At 36.9% G+C, this 26,764-nt stretch overlaps 1 protein-coding gene across 3 annotated transcripts; it reads left to right on the forward strand.

The window, feature by feature from the left end:
• The first annotated feature begins 11,431 nt into the window (after positions 1-11,431).
• Positions 11,432-26,407, forward strand: LOC149773783 (toll-like receptor 4). 3 transcript variants are annotated; one of them, XM_089946004.1, is made up of 3 exons: positions 11,432-11,699; positions 12,898-12,936; positions 22,766-26,407. In XM_089946004.1, exon 3 carries the CDS (start codon positions 22,787-22,789, stop codon positions 26,012-26,014), a length of 3,228 nt encoding a protein of 1,075 aa, XP_089802130.1. In that variant the 5' UTR covers positions 11,432-11,699; positions 12,898-12,936; positions 22,766-22,786; the 3' UTR covers positions 26,015-26,407. The 3 variants fall into 3 exon arrangements, with proteins under 3 accessions (XP_089802130.1, XP_089802129.1, XP_089802131.1); XM_089946003.1 differs by lacking the exon at positions 12,898-12,936 and having other exon boundaries at positions 11,433-11,699; XM_089946005.1 differs by lacking the exons at positions 11,432-11,699; positions 12,898-12,936 and adding an exon at positions 18,186-18,216.
• The last annotated feature ends 357 nt before the right edge of the window (positions 26,408-26,764 follow it).

The raw sequence follows: 26,764 nt of genomic DNA on the forward strand, positions 1-26,764 counted from the left end.
TACATGTCTGGTGCAGGATGCCACAGTGATAATCACCATGAACTGTCACATTGCCACATCGTAGCGATATCACTAAAATTGTTAAGGCTACGTTACAAATTCAAACACACTCCCGGACATTTTATTTGGACATGGTGCCCGCGGAAGTCTTCCAGTGTCAACTGTACCGAAAAATATTTCGAGAAAGATCTAAATACATTGCTCAGTCAAAACATAACGTAAACAATACTTCTACGCAATGGCAACCATAAACATGGCGGAAGCAGGAACCAAGGATGTGATTTTTTATTTGTTTCTTCTTTGATTCACAATACAATCCTAACAGTCTTCACAGGCAAAAAACGTGTAATCGCCATTTAATGGTGGAATTTCATTACAACGCACAGGACAACGATTTTATTAGAAAGCTGATTAAATGGCGTTGCTTCCGTTATGTATACAACATCAATCTTCACTTGTAGTTTAAGTATGGCTTATTAAAGGTATCCATGAAATACACAGTCATGACTTATTAAAGGTATCCGTGAAATACAGTCATACTCGCATTGTTGTAGTGGCTGATCAATGAGTCTTTAAAACTATATCCAAGGTAAGAAGTTTACGCAGATATATATATATATATATATATATATATATATATATATATATATATATATATATATATGAATTCAATTAGTCTACAGAAATCTAACTATCTTACACATATATAAGTATTCTATATGAATCCACGTCTTCTACAGCAATCTAAGCAATGTTCATGAATTTTAGTATTCTACATAAATCCACGTATTCTACATGAATCCATGTATTCTACATGAATCCACGTATTCTACATGAATCCACGTATTCTACATAAATCCATGCATTCTACATGAATCCATGCAGTCTACATAAATCCACGTATTCTACATAAATCCATGTATTCTACATGAATCCACGTATTCTACATGAATCCACGTATTCTACATAAATCCACGTATTCTACATGAATCCACGTATTCTACATAAATCCACGTATTCTACATGAATCCACGTATTCTACATAAATCCACGTATTCTACATGAATCCACGTATTCTGCATAAATCCACGTATTCTACATGAATCCACGTATTCTACATAAATCCACGTATTCTACATGAATCCACGTATTCTACATAAATCCACGTATTCTACATGAATCCACGTATTCTACATAAATCCACGTATTCTACATGAATCCACGTATTCTACATGAATCCATGTATTCTATAACAGTTGGGGTATTCTACATGAATATGGATATTCTCCATGAATCCAGGTATTTCTATGCGAATCCAAGTATTCTACATGAATAAAGGTATTCTACGTAAATTCAAGTACTATATATGAATCTAAGCATTCCACATGGATCTGAGTTATCTACATGATAATGGGATAATATGAACGAATTTTTCTTAGTAATACTGCACGACTTTGGGAGTACAGTATTAATCCGAATAAAACGAGTTCATATTTTCCCCACACAAATACAGTAACCTTTTTATTTTATGCTCATTTATCTACATAAGGCTTAATAATAAAAACACACTTCAAGAAACAAAGTAATTGAATGTATGTTGCATTCCAAAATAAATATACAACCGTACATTCATCAATACACAGTAACAATATTAATGAGCATATAGCACCGCCTAGCGACCTTTGACCTTGTTCGCGCCCTCGTAAGTATCAAAACTAATTCTCGTTCTGGTCTACTTAAAATTGAAATTTAGAGTCATATTGTGAATGAATGCGCATTGAAACAACTTTTCCAGTTGGTCTGAAATGTACGGATTTTTTTTCTTCCTCTGTTGTTTTTACTCAGTTCCTCTTTTCTGCTTGTGAGGGTCTGGATTTATTAGCTGTGTCAATTCCGTACGATGTACATGTGATTTGAGCACTGGAACCGCCTTGAATCGGCTGCATGGGTGTTTCTGTTCTGTCATGAATTTTTGGACTCATAATGTGGGGAAAATAATAATTCTTGCAACTGAACTTCTCAAACAGACACTGCAGAATATCAGGTTCAATTCAGTTTGAGTGCAGTAAAGAGGATGTGAGTAAGTATATGTTTTGCCATTCTTATTACAAGCTAAAGAAGACATGTTTATGACTGGTCGTTTGCATGGTCTTTGTAGGGACCCCGGCTTATTACCTAACCTGTATGGCTTCTATCTCTAGCCTAAATCCAAAACATTGTATCAAAATATTTAACGTGGAAAATTGCAAAGCAGTTGCTGAGTGACAGTCCATTTAGCCAGCGGAAATAAGAATTCTTCCTCGTCATGATTTATTGGCACTGGGGTTCTTACATTTTTACTAAAACCTGTAGCTGCATTTTTTCTAGGATTTAGTACTTTGACTTATAAAATGGTACGATTCTATAGATATACAATTGCCCTTAGCCTCAATGTAATTTTCTATGCTATTTTTATAGACCCCAGAGATCACTGATCGTAGTCTGAACCAATCCATTTACCACAACTTACGATCATTTCTCTTAGATAACTGTTTAAATGATCAGAATGGTAGTGTCATTACTAAGTCTCTCGCGTTTCTTGTGGACATTGCGAATACCACGTTCATTCGTTTTCTTGTTTGCAAGTTTCATTTGTAACATCACTAAACTCGTCACATCGTAAACTTTATCATCTCTACTTACAAATAGACGAAACGGCTTCTTAGTTCATCCACAAACAAATATAATAAACCAAAAGCTAGATGCACATACATTGTTAACAATCAAAGGAGTTCCTAATGCATGCTACTAATTTTAGACACGCGTGTCTTGCAATATAAGGCCGTGCAGTATGGAACAATACTGCACCGTTAAGACCATGTAAAGTTAACGGAGAAAATATGATCATATCATAAGAATCCAATTATTCAACAAGAATCCAAGTATTCTAAATGATGATGATGAAGAAGAAGAAGAATTTAGTGCTTTTCAGTATTTGAACACATAAAAACGTACATAGTGACCAAAATTACAATAATAAATACATGAAATTAAAAAACAAAAACATGCTAACGATAATTAAGGAAGCAAACATTGTTAAGTTTTAAGTTTCTTCTTGTAGTCTAAATAGATGAGTTTCAAGAAGACTCTTGAATGAGATTATGTCCTTGTATCTAAGATCTAAGATCTATGGGCAATTGATTCCACGTAGCTGGGCCTTGATACGCAAAAGAACGTTGTCCGAATGACGTTTTAACAGTGGAAACAATGAGAATGCGAGAATGCGAAGAAAAGCGTAAGTTTCTAAATGGGGTCAATGCATGGGTGAGGTCAGATGGATGGAGCCAGTCACACAAAAAATATAGCTTGGTGAACTTATTTTGTTATTGATTCCATGAAGGTTACAAAACAGAAGGAAGGTGTGCTCGGTTTTTCTGTAGTAGATACTGAGACGAACCAGATAGAAGTGAATTACTAAAGCACCCATATTAAAATTTAACGCGGTGGTCCACTAAAGCACCCATGTGGAAATGTAACGTTGTGGTCCACTATTCGGTATAAGACAGAGCATAAACACATATACAAACATAAAATTAGAAAAACAAACACATGAAATTACAAAACAAAAACATGCTGACAATAATTAAGGAAGTAAATATTAATAATTCTCTAAGCCTGAACTTGTAGTCGAAATATGTCAGTTTCAAGAGCACTCTTGAATGAGGTTACGGTGTCTTTGTGTCTGAGATCAATGGGCAATTGGTTCCACGTAGCAGGTTCCTAGTGCACAAAATAACGTTATCCGTATGACTTCTTTTAAAAGTGGGAACAATGAAAATAAGAGTGTCCGGAAAAAAAAGCTTAAGTTTCTAGATGGGGTATACACATGGGTGGTGTCAGATAGATATATTGGACTGGAGCCAGTCAACGAACTGTAGCACAGTCAATAGATTTTATTTGATTCTGGATCGAACGAGTAGCCAGTGGAGGTTACAGAGCGGGGATGGGGAAGAGGAGGTGTGCTCAGTTATTCGTACTCAAAGGATAAACCGAGCAGCTGTGTTTGAACTTGTGACGTTTCTCCAGCAGACATAGAGACGAACCAGATATAAGTGAATACAATAGTCCAGTTGTGAAGGTACTAAGGAAATACAAGCGTTTTAGTAGTATCAAGCGAAAGAAAATTGCAAATGAAGCTGATGCGTCTGAGCTCCAGAAATGCAGCCTTGGTATGCAGCTGTAATCAGAGTACTGTCGAGAGTGACGCCAATGTTTCGTACTGATTGTGTGCATTTAATGTTGGCATTATTGATGATTATTGCTTGATGTAACGGATGTGAATGAGAAAGTCTTTACGTGGTGACCAGGATGGCTTCGATTTTATCATCATTCATCTGCGGCTTGTAACGTTTCATCTATGACTTCTCATCGGAAATGCACCTCACTATGCCTTGGATGGCAGCCTCAACTTCAGTTGGGCAGCTAAATTTGTGCATTTGAGTGCCGATCAATGACACTTGAGAGCGGCTGAGTGTATAAAATGAAAAGAAAGAGGCCGAAAACAGAGCCTTACGGAACACCAAAACATAAAACAAATGGGCTGGACTATTTTCCATTTACGGACACGATTTATGTCCTGTTGACTGAGTATGATTTGAACCAGAGTAAAGCTGCATCTTGAATACCAAATACATGCTAAAAACGTTGAAGTAATATGCCATGGTCTATTGTGTCAAATCTCACAGACAAGTCAAGAAGGTTGAGGACTGTTAGAGAGAAGGTCGTTAAATATTCTCAGAAGGACAGTTTCAGTACTATGGCGAAAGCGATATGCAGACTACATAGCTAGAATGAATATTTGAATACATATGAGATATAAGCTGGGATAGAACAACTTGTTCGAAGATTTTTTTTACATGAATGGGCGGTTAGAAACAGGGCGGTAGTTCTTTAAATTTTATGGCTTAGCGTCGGTTTTTAAAAAGCAGCTTTGCAATGGCAGTTTTGAAAAGTGACGGAAATTCCCCGGAGGAGAGAGAAATATTGATAACATCGGTTAGTGGAGGCAACATTGAATCTAAGCACTCATGCAGCAGTGGTGTCGGAAGCGGTTCGAGTGCACCTGCCTTTGGGGCGCTGTTCATCAAATATGTTTGTACTCCATCCTTACAGACAGGTTCAAATGCTGTCAAAGGTTGCCGGTGATACTCTGTATCACAACTGTACAGTGACGCCGAGTCAAATGAAATTGTGTCGTCAAGTTTATCTCTAGTGGATTGTACATTGTCACGGAAGAAATTCGCAAACAGTTTCGGAAGGTTGACCAGAGAGAAGGTCGTTGGAAGTGGTGTACATTTATTCCTTGAGATTAACTTGTTCTTAATCTCAAGAGGTTTTTGAGATGGAATTTTCAATGATTTTAGTACTGTAGGATGCTGATTTTGCTACAGAAACTATATTTGTGACATTTTTCTTAGCAGCTTCATAGATCTGCTTATGAATCGTGAGGCTGGTGGTAAGCCCAATCCTCTCAGCCTTATTGCGTTCTCATTTAGCATTGCGAAGTGCCCCCAACAATACTATACCATGGATAACACTGTTGAATTGACCTTCTACACTTGGTTGCTGGGACATGTTTGTCAAGCAGTAAATAAAGCATTTATCAAGATGCACAGCTGTATGAAGTAACGATGTTTTCAGGTTTGCTTGTATGTTATGCATCAGTTGAGTTCTATTTATCACACGTGGATTTCTCGTAGTAGCAAAACAGAGATGGAGAATTAGAGACTGATACCTTGAGAAGAAATACGACGCACAGGCGATCTGATGCAAGTTCTTGGGATACCAATGACGACTGTAGAATATTATCATCAGGTCTGTGAAGAATCCAGTCTAACACGTGATCATATTATGGGTATGATGGTTCACTGGCTGTATGAGTTTGAAAATATTAATAAAATTTACGAGTATTGGCCCCCTGCACTGTTGAAATGAAAATTGAAATCTCCAAGAATAATCACTTTCGACTAGGAGGAGTGCGGTAGAGGCAGGAAAAAATGGACCAACCTTTGCACCACTGTGAGTGAGATTTGGATCAGTTCAAACGATGTGTGGTCGAAACTGAAAATTGTATTGTGGTTAAGACGTTAGATTATGGAGTTCTTTGCGATTACAGCAATTCTGCCTCCACGAGAGCCACGTGGGAACGCCTTGATGGATCTAAGCATTCTACGTGAATTCAAGTATTATATATGTACTTAAGCATGCCATATTTATCTAGGTATTATATCAGCTTCGCTAGCCAATGTTCCGCTAACCCTATCTGCCCCGTGGTGGATCGAACAGCTATATGGGTGCTTAGACCTAGCGACATCTATTGGGTGTAATGTGTTGCCTCCCTTAGTATGTAATGCCAACTAACCAATAGCGTGGTGTGTTGTACATCGGCCGAAAACGGTGGAGGCAATTGATCTAACAAGGATACTTTGTAAGTTTAACATCGAAAGTATGACTATGTACAAGAGCGACGCAAGCACAGATGTATTCGAGTGAAAGGTAATTTTGCAAACACGGACCGGCACTGGAAAATTCCCTATTTATCAGTTCATTAGAACTGTCTACTTCCCTTGTCTCGATCACGTAGGAAAAGTGTTCAAATTTGAACAACTTAATTTTGATTGGATGCGGTGGCTTGCCGCCGCATCCAATGAAATTCACAGACCCGAAGAACAGAAATATCTGCTCGATATGCCAAGGTGTAGAGGGGGTTATCGGAACCTTTCTAGCGAAGATGGGTATTCTATATGAATCGAAGTATTCTATATGAACACAAGTGTTCTACATGAATCAAAGTATTCACTGCATAACTTGATACACTTGTATTAAGTTCCCAATAAAGAATATTTAATTGCGTGACTGTCAACTGGAGATACGTTTTACAACTGAAATTTAAGAAATTCATTATTATGTAAAGTAAGGGTCAAAGGTGTAATCTATGTGACTGTTAATTAGCATTAAGGCCATTATATTAACAATTCTTTCAAGATGGTTGTCATGTTGACTACTTTGGCTGTCAGATCGACATAATTTTCCTGTATGACCAACTATATGTCACAAGCAGTAGCGATACCAATATTTTCAACATGACCACCCTGTTGGACGTTAGATTTCCATTTGAACTATCTACAGGTCATACGAAGTCTTTCAGTGAAAACACCAAGACGATATGACCAACAATTCAGAAGCAGAGATATGATTTGACGATTTTCAATATGGCGGCTGTGGCACTTATATTGGATCTTCAAAGGACTTCATTTTTATTGAAGCCCAACCAAACATCAAGACCAACATTTCAAATTTCACGACTTTCATTGAAGAAGTTTAATTATGAGTAGCTACTGCTAACGGATGAGAGATGACGGACGCATGACCATCCCGTAATAAGTTCTTCTCGTCCTTGACCATTAAGCTAGCTATATGTGGTATTGTAAACTAACCCAATCCTTCTAACGGGCCTCTCTGGACCAAAAGAAGATGTTTGTACTGCTCACAAATGTGTCAAGAAATTAAAAAGTGCTTGAGTTATCTGAAAATTCTAATCAATTTATCTAAATGTGAATATAAATGTGCAACATTCCATTTGCCTACATGCAAGTATTGTTATTATTATTGTTATCATTAGTAGTAGTAGTAGTAGTAGTATTGGTATTATTATTATTATTATTATTATTATTAGTTCTCACTAGGGTTTGTGCCTAAAACGTAAGATTCCAAAATATTGTTAAACGTGTTTTAAGAAAATAAGAAACATTTGTTGCAATGACCTGAAAATATAATAGCAAATCTACAAGAGAATACAAATTTTCATACCAAACGTAAACCTTGCTGTAAAGGCCTGAAAATTTAACTTATAACTATGATGCAGTGTGTAAAATGTAATGGTTCTAAGTTATATAGTTATTCTAACATCGCGATAAAATATATTAAAGACTACCGTACGAACGTACAGAGGGGAAGCAAAGGAACAAGCGGTTTTGCCATCGCATTAAAGGCATAATACATACAGGACATTGTCTTTTCCTACGTTGATACCAGATATATTTCATCTCGTGGTACCACAATGTCAGACCTGCGTTCTTCACAATTTGTCAAACACCCCGCCCCCGCCCCCCAACAGCCCCAGTTGAATTGTAAACAAATAAAAATTACTGCATTCACCAATGTGGTTCATTCATCAGTTCAGACGCTGTTCCACAAGAATATTTCTATATAGCGTACCGTTGAACTAGTAATAGTAATGCTTGCCATATTTCCACGAAAGAAATTATTAATTTCCAAGACTATATAAATTTGTCATCTCCACTACACGCTTAGTTATTATAGAAATGTAAGGTAGACTGTATCCAATATTTTAATGTATCGTGCAGCTACCTACCTTAGAACATTTTTTTCAAATTAGAACTGATGAAAGTTATAAGTTATCCGTCTAAAATATAATAATTACTTATTTTTATTTTCATATGACATCCGTCGATTGAATGTGATAATCCAGTAATATATCAAATGGTTTTATGTTTCTATTTTCTCATGCGTAAAACTTGTTTACTTAGGGTCGACAGGTCGCCCCATTGCCCTCGTTAACAATCTCATGTAAATGCGCAGTATTTGAAACAAATAGTACATGACTCTCACAATTATAACTTTATTCTTGATTATTTTTTTCAAAGAGCGGCATATATAGCAGATTCTACTTAGAAAATTATTCAGATTTTCACAAAAGAGCTCAAAACGTGACGACTTTTATACAGATTGAGAAGCAATAATTGTACCTGATGAATACTGTGCTATTAATCCTCTGTCTAAATTGGAGAAGTGCAAGGTTATTTTAATTTAATTGGAAAAAATTGGGTGAGAAAAATAATCTATGTCGGATTATGTACCAAGACAAGAAAATCCCAGTCGTAGGGAAACAAATAATGTAACCCCGCGACTGGTATTTCCTTGTCTGGGTGGAAACCCCAGCACAGGTTCTCTTAAACTTACTCCTGGGCAAAAACACCCTCTCCCCACGCCTTTTCGTATATTTGCATCTTTTATAGCCTGGTCATATAAATATACGTGTCCTAAGAAAGCGGTAATATTTGGTTGACCTTCTAATGGTATCTATGCGGTATATCTTACTCCTGTCTCCCTAATCTGTATAATGTTAAAATATAATACACGATGGAGCGATGGAGCGATTGGCCCTAACAGGATTCCATGTAAAAGAGCCAGTTTACAGTTAGGTCTAGAATTCTCACAGACATTTTTGTGCACCTTAACAAACGAGGAAGTTCAGTAGCCGGTTTCATCATGTAAACAAACATCTAATATAATCTTTAAAACGGACTTATATATATCATAACAGACCTAATCTGTCGCAGCAAATTATGTGTTTTGACATTTTGTTTAACTGTTTGACCCTATTATGAAAACAATTTAAGTCCGATTCAGCGATACATTATAGCGGGTTTGTCGAAGTTTTCAAGGATGTAAGGGGAAATAACTTCAGAGAGACGCGAGCGGCGTCTGGTCAAATTTCTTGACCAAAGATTAATTTCCAAGTCTGAAATGCATAGCAGTTTCTGTTTATTTACTCTAGCTCATAAAGTACTCGTTTTTGTTGTTGCCGGTACAAACTTTGTAGAAAGCACAGTAAATCGTAAGGAATGCTGGGAAATGTTTCAGCAGACTTTTCCTTTAATTAGAGTAGAATGTGGATTATCAGGACAACACAGTTCGGATTATTCGCGCGTGCCCACTACAACCGCGTCCCGAATTGTGTTGGTAACTTATTACAATTTGTACATATATACTGATAAAACTAACTTGCCAATCAATGATCCCACATAGAACTGAGTAACATAAATCATAAACAACACAACTAAATATGGTATCATACAGTTATAATTACATAATGTATTATGAATCACCTTTTAGTTTCTTTTCTAAATATAAATTAATTCAGGAGAGAGAGAGAGATGATGGACACACAGTGAAAGTTCGGGGGCCCCTAGTGGCCGAGTGGTCTAACGCGCTCTCCGTTACGGATCACTGCCATCTCACCTCTGTCTGCGTGGGTTCGAGTCTCGGATTCAGCTAATGTGGGTATGTGAGAAAGCTTGCCAGTAGCTTCTCGCGGGTCGGTGGTTCTTTCCTGGGTTTTCCCGGGTTCTTCCTCCACCATTAATACTGGCCGCCATGTATAGCCTATCGTGTGCTGAAAAATGGCGTTAAACCCTACTACATCAACATCATTGAAAGTTCATTATTACACCCGATAGTCCCGGAGTAACACTATGACACAATGTAATTTGTCATCCATAACCAAAATCTAATCTAACCGGATTCAATGATGATATCGGTCCAACAAAATGCACTATATAGTCCAGGCCTTGGTAATTACCAGTCAATTACTCGTCAGTGGTGACTTAACGGGGGATAAAACTTACCTTCCTACCGGGACAAGTGTGGATAGAATTCACGTCCACGGAATCTACAATACTCAATACCTCCTAAGTGGTTAGAGCGTCCGCCACGGATGCGGGAGGTCGCGGGTTCGAACCCCGGCCAAGTCATTGCCAAACACATAAAAATGATACTAGCAGCTGCCTTGCTAGGCGCTCAGCATTAGGATGTTAATGTTAGGACTGGTCGGTCTGTTGTCAGGATAGTGCGACTGGGTGGGACATAAACTGTCACAATGCTGACATCGTAGAGATATGGATGGAAAAATGTATTAAAGCTACGTTAAAAATCCAAATCACACACACAAACACACACACACTACTCAGAATCCCTGTTATTGGAGCCCACTTCATTGATGTGCGGGTTCAAGCCAGATGTTTGTATGTTCGTATGTGATGCACACTAATAAACAGTCTTGCCAGGTGTTAGTATGTGCGTCTGTGATGCAAACTAATACCCAATCAAGCCAGGTCTTTATGTACGTTTGTGATGCACACTAATACACAGTCAAGTCAGGTATTAGCAAGTGCGTCTGTTATCTATACTAATAAAACAGTCAAGCCAGGGGTTTGTATGTGGGTCTGTGATGCACACTAATACCCAGTTAACTCAGTTGTTAGCATGTGCGTCTGTGATAAACAGTAATAAACAGTCAAGCCAGGTGTGCATATGTGCGTCTTTGATGCACATTATAGCCTATCAATCCACATTTTCATACTAGTTAAAGCATCCTAGTATAGTGTTTATGGTTTCTACTTTTCTTCTCTTCACTATGTCTACACTACATGATTATTTACTTTACTGATACGTATCAAATGTACGATACATTTATATCATACACTTCTAATCACAGTTCTACATATGGATCGAAATTCCATTATATTGATGACTGGTATGTCCTGTGATCATGGACGTTTTTCACTGTGATACGCTTGAAATTGGAACGATTGTACAGTATTTCATGGATGACGCGTTCAGTTACTTATGTGTATATGTCAATCAACGCAGCTCTGCCCTCGTTAAGTGTATAACCACTCCTAAGTGTTGCCAAATGAGTGTTACATAACCCCTGCTAAATTGTATACAGGTTACATATAAGACAATGCATACAGTACAGGAATGTAGAGACAGAAAGCGACACGTCACCAGCGCATCGAATTGAGACGATCTTAAATCAATTATAAACTTTGAAATGATGATTTTACATTTGAAAGGTACACATCTCTCTCTCTCTATCTCTCTCTCTCTCTCTCTCTCTCTCTCTCTCTCTCTCTCTCTCTCTCTTAAGCGCGTGTACATGTTGTGTCTTTCATACCATTAATGGATAAATACACTAAAAATATGTGTATATATATGTCATACAGGTGACATGTGAAACGTTTTAAAGACATTATTCGGGTAATTTGTTGTTGTTGCTGTTGTTTTTTGTGGTGGTGGTGATGGTGGTGGTGGTGGTTGTGTGTGTGTGTGTGTGTGTGTGTGTGTGTGTGTGTGTGTGTGTGTGTGTATTTGGTGTAAACCGAGGACATTCATGAGATTACACACCAACATACCGAGTGACCGAGTGGTCTAAAGCGCTCTCCGTTACGGATCACTGCCATCTCGTCTCTGTCTGCGTGGGTTCGAGTCTCGGATTCGGCTAATGTGGGTATGTGAGAAAGCTTGCCAGTAGCTTCTCGATGGTCGGTGGTTCTTTCCGGCGATTTCCCGGGTTCTTCCTCCACCATTAATACTAGCCGCCATGTATAGCCTATCGTGTGCTAAAAAATGGCGTTAAACCCTAAAACAACAACAAAATGGTAAAATCTTGCTTCTCCCAACTATTTTAGCCTAGAACAACATAAAATCATGATTTGAAAGAAGGTCCCCGTTTACACCCTTGGTACTTGTTTGCGATTTTGGAGAGTATCTTTCCTCCTAAGTTGGTGATACACACGCCCGAAACCATGTCCTCGATTTCCCGGTGGAAAACTTGTAGGGAGATCGCCGCTATCAAATTACACATCGCAAAAATGTATCATCTCCTTTTAGATCCAAGCATTAGATACCAACTACTAAGCTAAACTATAAGAAAAGCTGGTGCATATAACAGTCCTTGGTAATTTTTATTAATATTTCATGCATATGAGGCAATAGTGTTGGGAAACTCACGATACATTAATCATACCATACATGTCCAATACAAGCAAATACATGTACAACATGTACGAAAGAAGTACATCAAAATGCTATTGGAAATACGCATGAAATCGTTGCAGAGTTGTACCGAAATTGCTAATTATCCGACTCATCTGTCAAGTTAAAACGTCCTGTTTGCGGCAAGATTTTACACACGTAAATATATTGAAAAAACATCCTTGATATGATATATCCGCCCCTATTTAATCATTTGCCTCCATTGTATTCAAACAGGAGAGAACAGATGTGACTCAAGTGAAAAATCCCGTTAAGGTGAGATCGAATTATCACTAATTCGGAAGTTACATCCACAGAACTTTAGTAAATATATAGAAAGATAAATATATTATACAGAAGTTAAACATTTATCAAGATGATCAGTCCCAAAATAAAACATTTAATTACAGCAATATGTTTTTCATTATCACGCTCTTAAGACCTGCGACTAAACGTGAAAGCAACACAAACTGTTGAATGCATTCAATGTTGTTTTAAATGTATATACTTGTTTGTGATTTGATAACGTTGCTGAACATTTATTTAGAGCTGCATTAGACTGTACTATTCTTACTCATTTAGTCTTTTTTCAGTATATTTTCAACAGAGGGCGACGCGGAAAAAGAAAATAAAAACTTTTAAAACTTCCAATCAGCGATACAAAACACATTTACATGGTACCTTGAATTAGCAAACGTATGAACTAAGTGATTTGAAGGTGAACCAAGAGAGTGTTGTACCATTAAAGTATATTCTTGTTTATTCATGGCTCCAAAACAATAAAACAGGATAAACTGTTTGTAAAAAGGTATTAGACAATTATCCCCATCCACTAACTCTATACATACATGTACTCTCATAGAACTATGTTCCTCACTTTTGCAATTACTGAACTTTAAAGCTTTTTAGGAGGTTTCAATTCAGTTAACAAAGATAAGTAGTTGTTGTTATGGACGTTGTTATCGAGTCTGTCATTATTATTTGTGTTTTGTTGAGGTTGAGATAAAACACTGTACAGATTACAACAGAAATAATCGATTTATTCAACCAAAGTGACTTGAAAAATACAAAGTCTCCATGAAATACACAATATGGGTAACACAAACATTCGTTCTTATTTTCAACATTACATCTGCACATGCCAGAGAGAGAGAGAGAGAGAGAGAGAGAGAGAGAGAGAGAGAGAGAGAGAGAAAGAGAGAGAGAGAGAGAAGATTCGTACGCGTATTAGACACCGAAGATTTTACTCTATTTTGTCAAAAAGCGAATAGTCATTGCCGATAAGGCGAGTTTCCTGCCATAACTGCTCAAATCCAGAAAAATAGTATTGTTACAAGCCAGGGGTATTTGCTTGAGCGAGAGGTGTCAAACCCTGGCGCGATTCCGCTATAAGTCATAAGTTTACCCCAAATTTCCAAAGACTTATATACAACTTCAATTGTCAATTAGAAAGCCCGACGTGTCCATTCTATACATAAATTTTTCGCTAATCAATGCAAGACCACCGATCTCAAAACTTGCTAAATAGCTATCAACCGCACATCTGCATGGTTTCTCTTCATCAACTTTCTGTACCGTCAGCAGTTCACGTCGTAGAAACTATACAACTATTGTCTGACACAGGGACCGATCCGGTAGCCTAGTGGTTAGAGCGTCTGCCTCGGATTCGGGAGGTCGTGGGTTCGATCCCCGGCCGAGTCATACCTAAGACTTATAAAAATGGTATTAGCAGCTGCTTCGCAGACATGTAGCATGATGTCCCACCCAGTCACATTATCCTGACACCAGGCTGACCAGTCATAACACTAACCTCTTAATGCTGAGCGCCAAGCGAGGCAGCTGTTAGTACCATTTTCATGTCTTTGTTTTGATTCGGCCTTGGTTCAAACCCGCGACCTCCCACATCCGAGGCAGACGCTCTAACCACTAGGCCACCTGAGCGGTCGCATTGATTGTTAAGACTGGACTAGATATGCAAACATGTCCTTGCTGGTCATAATGTACCAATGTCCACGGTCTCCGTGATTGTGTCAAATAATGTGCATGCTTAGTTTGCATGGATTATACAGAATATTTGTGTAAGCGTGTGCGTCCTCGCTTGCATTGCTACATTTCATATTCCTTAGAAATGATAATACAGTTCCCTCCTTGATACATCACCATTTGCTATTAATTTACTGTCTCAAACAGTATTTCTTTTCGCTCTAACATCGCCAGAACAAATGTTCTCGGTACGCGGTTCAATACGCAAGTCCTCGATATCCACCAAATACGTGTGTGTGTGTGTGTGTGTGTGTGTGTGTGTGTGTGTGTTTACATGGCATTATCCGTTATATTCCCATCGACAAACATTACTTGTTTCAGAATCATATAAAGAATAAAAGTACACAACAGAACAGAACAAAACTGTTATTAGAGAAAGTTAGTCTCAGGTCACACATAGGTGTCATATGAGAATACTTAAACTTCTCCAATATCAAAAGGCCACGTGATTAACCCATGGAGATACAAGTCACATCTCTGGTCAACACTTACCTTACAGAACAAGAATAAACATTCGGAATCAATAGCAGGTCATTTGGAGACATAAATATAGCATTATTATGGCAGAATACATTGTTGTGATAGAATACAATGTCTGTCCTGGAGTTTACAAAAGTTGTAAACGAAACAAGTAACATATCATAAAGCAAACAAGATTCCATTTCCCAAAATATCACAAAGTTACGACATTGTAGTCATTATTATCATAACAAATGTGGCACGCTTTTGGAGATTTGTGTAATTGTTGGTAGCTAATTTGCATTAGAGCGTTTGATGTAATAGAACGGTTTTAGAAGCATATATCGTTCTTTGTAAAATTTATGACAAATGAATAAAAAATGGTATTCGTCCCCGCTCTCTTTTTTATCACAATGATTCACAATGATTGCATCTTCTTTCCTCAAACGGTGTATTGTCCCAATGACCAGTTTCAATGGGGAGTGTATTATGATGCTGTTGTTGTTGTTGTTGTGGGGTTTAACGCCATTTTTCAGCACACGATAGGCTATTTATGGCGGCCAGTATTAATGGTGGAGTAAGAACCCGGGAAAACCCTGGAAAGAACCACTTACCCACGAGAAGCTACCGGTATGCTTTCTCACATACCCACACTGGCTGAATCCGAGACTAGAACCGGCGCATACAGAGGTGAGATGGCAGTGATCCGTAACGGAGAGCGCTTTAGACCACGCGGCCACTCGGGGCCCCTAGTTTATTATGATTTAAAGTCCTAAACATTATCAGTGCTATGTAACCTTAATACATTGTTTTCCATACTCAAACCTTTTAAATTGTGGTAAAACAATGCTCCTTGCAGTATAGATTTGTCCTGTATATAAGGGTCTTTTAAAGTTTCTGTTATCGTGGGCTTTGTTCATTCCGGATTATTAATAAATTGATAATATACGAGGTCTGGTTTTACTATTTCATTAATTCGAGGGAAAGCAATTACTTTCAAAGCCCGCTCTTTTTTATGTAAGTATATTATGTTCAAGGCTATGTGAGGAAATGGTATCAACTATATACCTAACAATACAGCTCAAGAGTTTGTTTTCCTATCGCAATCTGATTAAATTCAGATCTGCACTGTCCTACGTGAAGATCTGACAGAGATTACTTATGGGTCATTTTGACCACGTTCAAATTAGCCAATGTGCTGCAGCTTGCAGAAATCTGAAAGTGAATCAAATTGTTCGGCACACATGGATGCTCTTCAGCCATACTACTCAAGTCTCCAAATGCGAAGATATAAGACTTTGTACGATTGGTTGATAAAATTAGTGATTATGATAATAACATACATTACCAAAACATGACCTCGGTGCGGTCGCTGTCAGATTTTCACGTAGGACATTGGAGATCTGATTTTAATCAGCTCGTTCCCGTCGATGCTCTATCTAGCCGGAAACAGTCAGGAGTATTATTGCATAGTGCTCTAAATGTTGACCCATATAATGTGGTACGTCTGTATTACATCAACAAGTCACGTGCTTGGAAGGATAATAAAAAGTAATATTATTTAATGTGCGATGACATAACTACAATCACCAAAAGTTAAGGGAGGTAACTAATGATTTTGTTTAATATATCGGTAGAGTTATTCTATGACTGGTTTGTTGGTCCAAATAGAACAAATAAAGCGAGCTATACCAGGGACGTTGTGCGTCTCTGATGTACACTTTCTTATGTCACGTTGCTAGGCTCGAATAAACAGTAACACAATAAAGAGTGAAAACAACAAGCTTTGCAAAAATACAATTATTTATTTCCCTGGAAAACTTATGTAAAAATGAAAATAATGTGAACCTACGCTTTTAAGAATCAAATCCAAAACTAATCCAAGAATAATCCAAGAATCAAATTTGAGTAGTTCTAATAAAAAAGTGTTCTACTGATTTCAAGTTCGAATCCCGACGAAGAATCCAAAATGGAACACGATGACGTATGCTTAAATATGTAGCGTTGAATTCTTCAGTTCGTTGTACAAACAAGAATTATCACTCCGGTTTCTGATAGCTGAATAATTTTTTTTTAAAAACTGTCCTTGATCAACAATTTTACCTGAGCACGCGTATTTTCCTGAAAAATAACAGAATTAATCCTTTTGAATCCAAGTACTTTTAAATAACTCCAATCCAAGTAATCTGAAATAACTCCAATCCAAGTAATCTGATATAACTCCAAACAGAACAACATACAACATCTAGTGTAACAGCCCAGCTTCAACTGAGAATAATTCTCTAAAACATAGGTTATATGTCTTCTAAAAGCAAACAAGGGGGTCACGTGATCATGTTCTGGCAGCTTATAGAAATTAGTACTTGTTAAAGATCACGTCTACCCAGTGTGACCCTAACGAAAACCAATCATTTTATTCTAATAAATAAAAAAATAAAAGAAAATTTACATCTTAAACACGAAGTCCCATCATGAACTCGACAACAACCAATCATTTTCAAATAAAATAGAACTTGTTTACTTGGTTGCTACAAATTTTCAATCAATGTCAGGATCTAGATCAACACCTGGTGTTTATAAAACAAACAGTCATTGTCAAATTATTTTCTGAAAAAAGTATCATCTCTACCGAATAAATTAACATTACAATATCACGTAATGAAAATAAAAACAGTTTAAAACTGACAAACAACTAAATTGAAATAAATATATATTAAATCAGAAATAATTAAATCAAATATACATAACACTTCCCCCCATACAGAAAAAGAAAGATTTATACATAAAGCTTTCTTTTACCACAGACTAAATATACATGTGGTTAAAAAGAACTCATTAATTACACAGTGTACATGAAATAATACATTGTTATACACGGGAAAGTGCGTCTGCTATTAAATTATCTTTCCCCTTGATATGCCTGATGTCAATATTATATTTCTGTAATAACAAACTCTACCATAGTAGGCTTTGATTTTTATTTTTCATCTTGCCGATGGAAGTAAGGGGCATGTGGTCACTAAATACAATAATCGAAGAAGTAGCTGAACTAAGGTAAACTTCAAAATGTTGTAATGCCAATATCAAAGCCAAACATTCCTTCTCGATTGTTGAATAATTTCTTTCGTGCTTATTTAATTTCGTAGAAAAAGCACATTGGATGATCAATACCATTTTCATCTTCTTGAATCAAAACTGCTCAAACCCCAACATCATTTGTATCAACACATAGTTTAAAAGATTGGCTGAAATTTGGAGCTGTAAGAACTGGCGCGCTTTTATGTATGGTTTTCAACTTGTCAAAAGCCTTCTGACATTGTTCAGTCCAAAGGAACTTGTTTTCCTTACTCAAAACATTTGCGAGGGGTTCAACAATTATAGAAAAATTGAATAAAAAATTGGATAATTTTTTCTCGATAGTATCCAGCCATAACTAAAAATCGCATCAGTTGCTTTTTATTAACAGGCGCGGGAAATTCAGAGATATCCTTGACCTTAGCATCTATAGGTTTAACTTGTCCACGCCCCACTATGTGTCCCATAAATGTAACACTAGCACGGCGGAACTCACTTTTAGATAAATTAATTGTCAAGCATGCATTTGTGAGTCTGTCAAAGAATTTCCGAATTTTTGTTGCTATATGTTCTTTCCAGGTGTCGTTTTCGATGATGACATCGTCGATGTAAGCATCACAATTGTCTAGACCAGGGGTAATCATATTCATGAGACGTTAAAATGTACTTAGCGACCCTTTCATCCCAGACGGTATTACTTTATATTAGTAAAGACCATCTGGAGTCACGAATGCCGAATTTTCCATTGCTCTTTCCGTTAGTGGAGTTTCAGAAGGTCAAATTTGGTTGCATACTTGGCGTTCCGATATTATCAATACAGTCATCGATTCATGGTAATGGGAATGAACATGTTTTTGTCACACTATTCAGCTTCCTATAATCAGTACACATACGGAAAGTTTTATCTGGTTTTGGGACAAGTATGAATGGTGAAACCTAGTCACTTTTACTGGGCTCTATAAAACCATTCTCCAGCAACTATTGAATTTCTTTTTTCAAGTATACCTGTTTGAAAGGGTTCATCCTGTACGGGTGTTGTTCGACAGGTTTGTAATTTACAATTTCAACGTCATAGAAAATTGTGTTTGTCCTTGTAGGAACATCTGGAAATAAGTGCTGTTATTCAAATAATAACTATTAAAGTTAATTTCTTTCTTGCTCTTGCAAATGTGAAAGTTTCTGGTCCAGATCTTTTATAATTTCTGAGTTCTGAAGATTTGTCACTCCAATATCAGTATAATCCAATGATATTCCTTCACTTAATCTTCATGGAGTGGGACAGGTTCAACAAAATAATTGCATGTTTAACCTGGCTATCTCTTTCAATATACTGGTATCTTATAATTTATTTAGATCCCAGGACCACTAATATTATAATTTAACTCATTCATTTTGTAAAGGCCATAGTATCTAAACTGAAGAAAAATTTGAAAAATGAGCAATGGAGACAGAACTCCATTATTACAAAACTCAAAAGTTCTCTCCATTGATGTACTGTCAAGCCATAATTTCACTTTTGACTTGAATTGCTGAATGCCAGATTCAAGCATAATAGGCTGGAATGTTTCAGACCTAAAATTTGACCCTTGACCCGATCGGACAGAGTTGGGAAGCCCACATTGAGTAAAAGACTTTATCAAAGCTTTTAATATTGTTTTAGATTTTTATGTTCCTCAAGGGAATTGCCTCTGGAAACATTGTTGACGCACACATACTGGTCAACAGGTACTGGTTAATTGACTTGGTCTTAGGTAAGGGACCAACACAATCTACCATAATTCTACTAAATGGTTCGTCAAAGGTAGGGATAGGCTGTAGATAAGCCTTAGGAATTTTCTGAATCGGTTTGACAAGTATAACAAGATCTACAATATTTACAAACATCACTTTTGATTTTTGGCCAATATAAGTGAGTTAAGATCTTGTGATAATTTGTATTGATCCCTAAATGACCAGCTAAAGGAGTTTCATGGGCCAGACTAAGTATTTCCTGTCTGTAAGGTTTTGGAACTACAATTTGATAGTGCACTGACCATTCGTCATCAACAGGATGTCTCCATTTTCTCATACGAATTCCATTCTTAATGAAATAACAAATAAATAATTAAATGAACTTCAGTAGCTTCATTTTCACTAATAGCCTTCTGAAACAAACAGGAGATCTCAGGATCTTGTTCCTGTTCAACGACAAGTGATTGGCGTTTATCACCCTGATTAGAATAAAGAGAATGAGTCGTTAAAAGAAGATCACTGTGATCAATACCTTCTGACTGATCCAAACAATGAGTGAAAGTGACCTGATCAAAAGCCTGACCAATACATGTGTCAGATAAAGAAATACTTTCTTGATCTACATTATTCTCAAGAGCTTTTGTGTCATAGCTCTGGTAACTGCACAAGCTGGAAATAAATCAGGGAATCCTTTTTCAATAGGATCAACCTTATGATCCAAACAAGGAGTGAAAGTGACCCGATCAAAAGCCTGACCAATACATGTGTCAGATAAAGAAATACTTTCCTGATCTACATTATTCTCAAGAGCTTTTGTGGCATAGCTCTGGTAACTGCACAAGCTGGAAATAAATCAGGGGATTCTTTTTCAATTAGATCTACTTTCTGATCCAAAGCAAGGCTTGTCAACTACAAGTGGATTAACAACAACCTTGTCTTCAGCTAGGTCTTTGCCTAGTAATAAATGTTTGCTCACAATGGGTAAAACAGAGACTGCTCCGAAAACAATTTCGCTTGACATCAAAGGTAGCCTTTCGAGCACTGATAGAAAGAAATCATGCAGATCCCAGTCCTGCCTCCTTTCTTGACCACACATTTACATAAGAATCTACGGTTATTGTTGTTTTGAATCGCTGAATTCTACTTCTCCACTTCTAAAAACCTGCTACATTGATTAGTACTTTGCCAGTATATGTACCATTACTTCCTTAAAGTGTGTGTATGGTACGTGACCAAGAGCTCTAAAATTTTATATAGAAGTCTGTATTTCGCAAATGCGTAGAAACTAATAGTGACAGTGCTAAGTAACATTTTATTTCCAACCTTTTCTTAAGTCTTCGCAGACGAAGAAGAAATACTTGTATAGATGTTTAAGACTATTTGTATTAACTGAATATGTATGTTTAGTGTTAAACTGATGACCTGACATCTGTTACCCGAGTATGCAGTGTTATTGTATTGTTAAACTGATGACTTGACATCCGTTACCCGAGTATGCAGTGTTATTGTATTGTTAAACTGATGACTTGACATCCGTTACCCGAGTATGCAGTTTTATTGTATTGTTAAACTGATGACTTGACATCTGTTACCCGAGTATGCAGTGTTATTGTATTGTTAAACTGATGACTTGACATTCGTTACCCGAGTATGCAGTGTTATTGTATTGTTAAACTGATGACTTGACATCCGTTACCCGAGTATGCAGTGTTATTGTATTGTTAAACTGATGACTTGACATCTGTTACCCGAGTATGCAGTGTTATTGTATTGTTAAACTGATGACTTGACATCCGTTACCCGAGTATGCAGTGTTATTGTATTGTTAAACTGATGACTTGACATCTGTTACCCGAGTATGCAGTGTTATTGTATTGTTAAACTGATGACTTGACATCTGTTACCCGAGTATGCAGTGTTATTGTATTGTTAAACTGATGACTTGACATCTGTTACCCGAGTATGCAGTGTTATTGTATTGTTAAACTGATGACTTGACATCTGTTACCCGAGTATGCAGTGTTATTGTATTGTTAAACTGATGACTTGACATCCGTTACCCGAGTATGCAGTGTTATTGTATTGTTAAACTGATGACTTGACATCTGTTACCCGAGTATGCAGTGTTATTGTATTGTTAAACTGATGACTTGATAATCTGCTTGAAGTGAAAGAATGACGTAAAACCTGAGAAGCACGTGGCAACAAAATTACCCGCACTTCTAACAGTTTGCTTGGGTTTTGACTGGTACGATTCAGAGCAATGTTTCAGACAGATTTTTCTTCTTTTTCTTTTATAAATTTCTTTCAAGGCGTTTATACGGCTGATAATGTAAAATGGATAGTGTTCAGTCTGTGTATTAATGTCTGTCATACCCCAACCTCGAGATCATATAAATGTTAAGCTTGCCTTTGAAATTTCGAATCAGCCAATCAATTTAGATTAGATTTAGTTTAGTTTAGATTTTGAATTTATCAATCACTTTTAAGATTTTGAATTAGCAAGTCAATTTGAGTTTGAGATTTTGAATATACCAATCAATTTCATTTTGAGGTTTTTAATTAACCAATCACAAATATTTAGCTTCTGAAACGTGTTTTTATTAGATAACAGTAGAAATTCCACGTGATGTTCAGTCTCTCATGTTTATTATCTAAAGGCATGAGGACATTCGTTGTCCAGTATACAGTCCACATTACTGCTCACAGAATACAACTTGCATGCTTTACTCTGCATCGAATTATTTATCTATAAAAAAAAATTGTCTGTTTGATTCCCTCTATTAATGCATTTCAGGTTGAACTTGGTCAGACGGACATGGAAAATCTCAGTTTGCGTTTCTTTCTGTTAATGGCATTGTCAAACGCTGCTCGAGTTTGTATATTTTACGCCTCCAATAATGTGTGCAGATTGTGCGACTGTGTGTCAGATGGAATGGCAGTTTCAGTAAATTGCGAAAACCGTCGACTGATGAACGTTCCGGGCATTATTCACAGTAACGCGACAAGTCTGGACCTCAGAACAAACTGTATCAGAAAGCTGCAGAATAATTCCTTCACTGGGTTGCATCATTTGAAGAAATTGGATCTATCAAACAACTACATTGATCTCATAGAGGCTGCTACCTTCTGGCCTTTAACGGCTCTTGAAGAACTTCGGTTAGGAAAAACAAATCTGGGTTTACTTCAAAGGGCTTTGAGACCAGGAATATTTCGAGGTCTTACAAATCTCAAAAGCTTAAACCTGCAAAACAACGTCCAGCTATCTATTGTCAACGCCAGTCGTCTGCCAGATAAGACATTCTCCGATTTGGTTGGTCTGGAAAGTTTATATATTGATGGAGCTTACAGTTACGTGTTCGGACCTGGATTTGAAAACCTTACAAACTTCAAAACCCTAACTATGTCTGGGTGGGATGGATACTGTGAAATGATAAGATTAGAATCGCACATATTTCTATACGTTTCCTATCTGCAAAATATTAATATCATTAACTGCAAGCTGAATTATATTGATCCTGATGCATTTAGACCACTGAAAAATCTACAAACGTTGAACCTCTCAGAGAACAGAGCTCTTGGGTTTCATAATTTTAGAAGACTTTTTGAAGGCCTAAAGCATACATCCACACGAGTTCTGAATATTACTTCCATATACTCTCCCTACGGGGTTGGGTCCACTTTGTCACTTGACCACGTCCAATATCTGCACATGACACGGTTGGAAGAAGTGTACATGGACAAAAATGCCATCGAGATAATTGACTATGGGGTGTTGTCTAAATTTCCGCCTACTTTGAGAAAACTTTATCTCCGTCAAAATCGACTGGTTTTTACATTATTTATGTATGAAATATTCAATCTAGGCAACCTTAATGTATTTGATGCAGGAAATCAACAACCAAGCAAAACTGACGAAGAAAGGTGGGGAAGAATGCGGAGGTCTATTCATATCAGAGGCAAATCTTTAAATATGATCTTCGTGGATGCACGTGATGAAAGAAAATATACTAGCTACGGAACATCTGAATATTATAAAACAAATAAAGCAATCTTCAAGACTGAGTCTGTCTGGAAAGTTTTAAAACCTCGCAAATTTCAAAGAGATTCTGTCGAAGAAACTCGCCATTTCGAAACTCTTTCATATACAAATTCATTACAGAAATACATGCCAAGTGAAGAAAATAAGAGCAATAAAGAAGGGCGAGATTTACACAACCTGATGCATGTAAGACAGGAAACTCCGAAAGATAACAGCAATTTATTCATTCTGAGGAGAAAACGATCTGTTATAACACCTATTGCAAATAAATATTTAGTGACACCAGAAGTTCAAATGACCACGATAGAATCTTCAGTCCCAATGAAAGCTGCTCCGAAGACAGCTTTAATGACACCAGAAGTTCAAATGACCACGATAGAATCTTCAGTCCCAATGAAAGCTGCTCCGAAGACAGTTTTAATGACACCAGAAGTTCAAATGACCACTACAGAATCTTCGGTCCCAATGAAAGCTGCTCCGAAGACAGTTTTAATGACACCAGAAGTTCAAATGACTACGATAGAATCTTCGGTCCCAATGAAAGCTGCTCCGAAGACAGATTTAATGACACCAGAAGTTCATATGACCACGATAGAATCTTCAGTCCCTGTGAGTGCTGTTCCAAAGACAACTTTAGTAACACCAGAAGTTCAAATGACCACGACAAAATCTGAAATCCCTAGGATAGCATTGACTACCTTCATCTGCAGCGGAAGCAAGTCTAATTTCGCATTGCTTGATTTCAACGGAGTTGAGAACAATATTACATACATGGATATCTCTGGTAATGAAATACCTAAACTCCAGAACTCGAGTTTTGCTGGATTATCTAGGCTGGAGTTTCTGAACTTGTCTAGTAATCAAATTGCTAGTGTAGAATCTGGAACATTTGCACTACTTCAGTCATTGATATATCTTGACCTGTCGAATAATCAGCTGAAATATTCAATCAGTAAAACACTAACTGCTAATTGGTTTGAGAAAGTGTTTAATTTACAAGTGTTAAATATTTCAAAAAATTCAATTGCTTACCTACCACCGACCATATTTCAAACACTACACCATGTAAAGGTGTTGGATTTAAGTATGAATGAATTAAATGACTTTAATATAAGTTTAGCAAACCTTACAGAACTCCAGATTTTAGATTTATCCGATAACCATTTGTCGCGTTTTGAATTACATATTATGAACCATGTGGACAATATAGCAAACAATCATAGCATATCAGTGGACCTTAGTGGAAACAAAATGTTTTGTACATGCAAGACACTTCCATTTCTGCACTGGATGAAAGAAACTAAGGTTAACCTGATCAACAAAGATCAGTATTACTGTTCATTAGAAAATGGTACCTTACAGCATCTCAATCAAACTGAATTTCTGAGACAGTTAGAAGAAAGCTGCAAATCATATGTAATGGTTTACATTGGTACTACCATTGCAGTTACATTCATTCTCGCCTCCATTTTATCTTTTCTTGTATATAAATATAGGTGGAAGTTGCGATATCTTTATCATATGGCAAAACTTAAATTACCCACAAATCCAATAAACAATGCCGAGGATGTATTTATAAATGATGGCTTCATTTCCTATGCTGAAGATGATGTTCTGTTTGTAAAAAACTGTATGTTAAAGGAGCTGGAAGTCAACAGAGGCCAAAAGTTGGTGGTAAATGATCGAGACTTTTTACCTGGTGAAGTTTTGACGACAGCCATTCTTAGAGCAATACGAGAGAGTAGAAAGACTATATCTTTATTAAGTAATGCCTCCGTAAAGAACAAATGGTGGATATTTGAATTGCACATGGCACAAATGGAAAGTATACATACAAAGAGAGATGTCCTAATTGTGGTTCTTCTTGAAAACATTCCGAGCAAAGACCTACCATTAGACGTGTTAAGTGTCCTTCAGTCCTGTGTTTCCATTGAATATCCAAAAGATAATCACGCACAGGTTGCTTTCTGGATTAAACTGCATGAATACCTAAATGAGAGATGAATGGTTACTTGATGCATTTTAACTCTAGAAATTGATTGTGTTGGACAATAAAGCTATTGGCTTTCAAAACTCTAAGAGACTTCTGGAAAGTCCTAGTTTATGTCGTTAAGAGAACTTGGACGCTGTCTACAAAGCCAGTCTCACGGATATTGTATTCATATTGCTACACAAGATCTTGACAATAGTGAGAGATATAAATTTTAGAATAATGCATATGGCTTTCCAACTGGAATCTTCATCAGATCAAGGGACATCATTGTTAAAGTAAGTTTCCGCTAATGAAAAAAAAAGTGTTAACACCTGATGATACCGTTACAAACCTTAAATATAATAAAGACATACGTATTTTTGAAGAACTAAAACTAAATTTAGAGAATAAATGTTTGTCAATAATCCCAGTTCATTTAAATTACTTCAATTTTCCTTTCAACAAGCACCTGAATGACTTCAACAAGCACCTGGACGACTTTGATTCTTGCAGTCTACATCATGTAACTGAAAATGTGTTTTCTACAGAATGATGTGGGGTTTTTTCAAGGAATTTGAGCAAACTGATATTTGAGTTCGTTGCTATTTACAGTGTTCTCAATCTGGCTTTTGTGCCTCGTTATTCACCAATCAGATTACAGATTTTAAATTTCTGAATGTGAAAAACATCATTCAAAACATTGTTATTATTATATTTGCCTAACATGAAATACGGGCATTTTCCTGGCAAACAACTAAATATGCATGTTAACGGCTGGGAAT

Source organism: Sinohyriopsis cumingii, unplaced genomic scaffold, assembly GCF_028554795.1.
Source record: "Sinohyriopsis cumingii isolate HCF-2022 unplaced genomic scaffold, ASM2855479v2 utg000555l, whole genome shotgun sequence".
In the NCBI taxonomy this organism is placed as follows: domain Eukaryota; kingdom Metazoa; phylum Mollusca; class Bivalvia; order Unionida; family Unionidae; genus Sinohyriopsis; species Sinohyriopsis cumingii.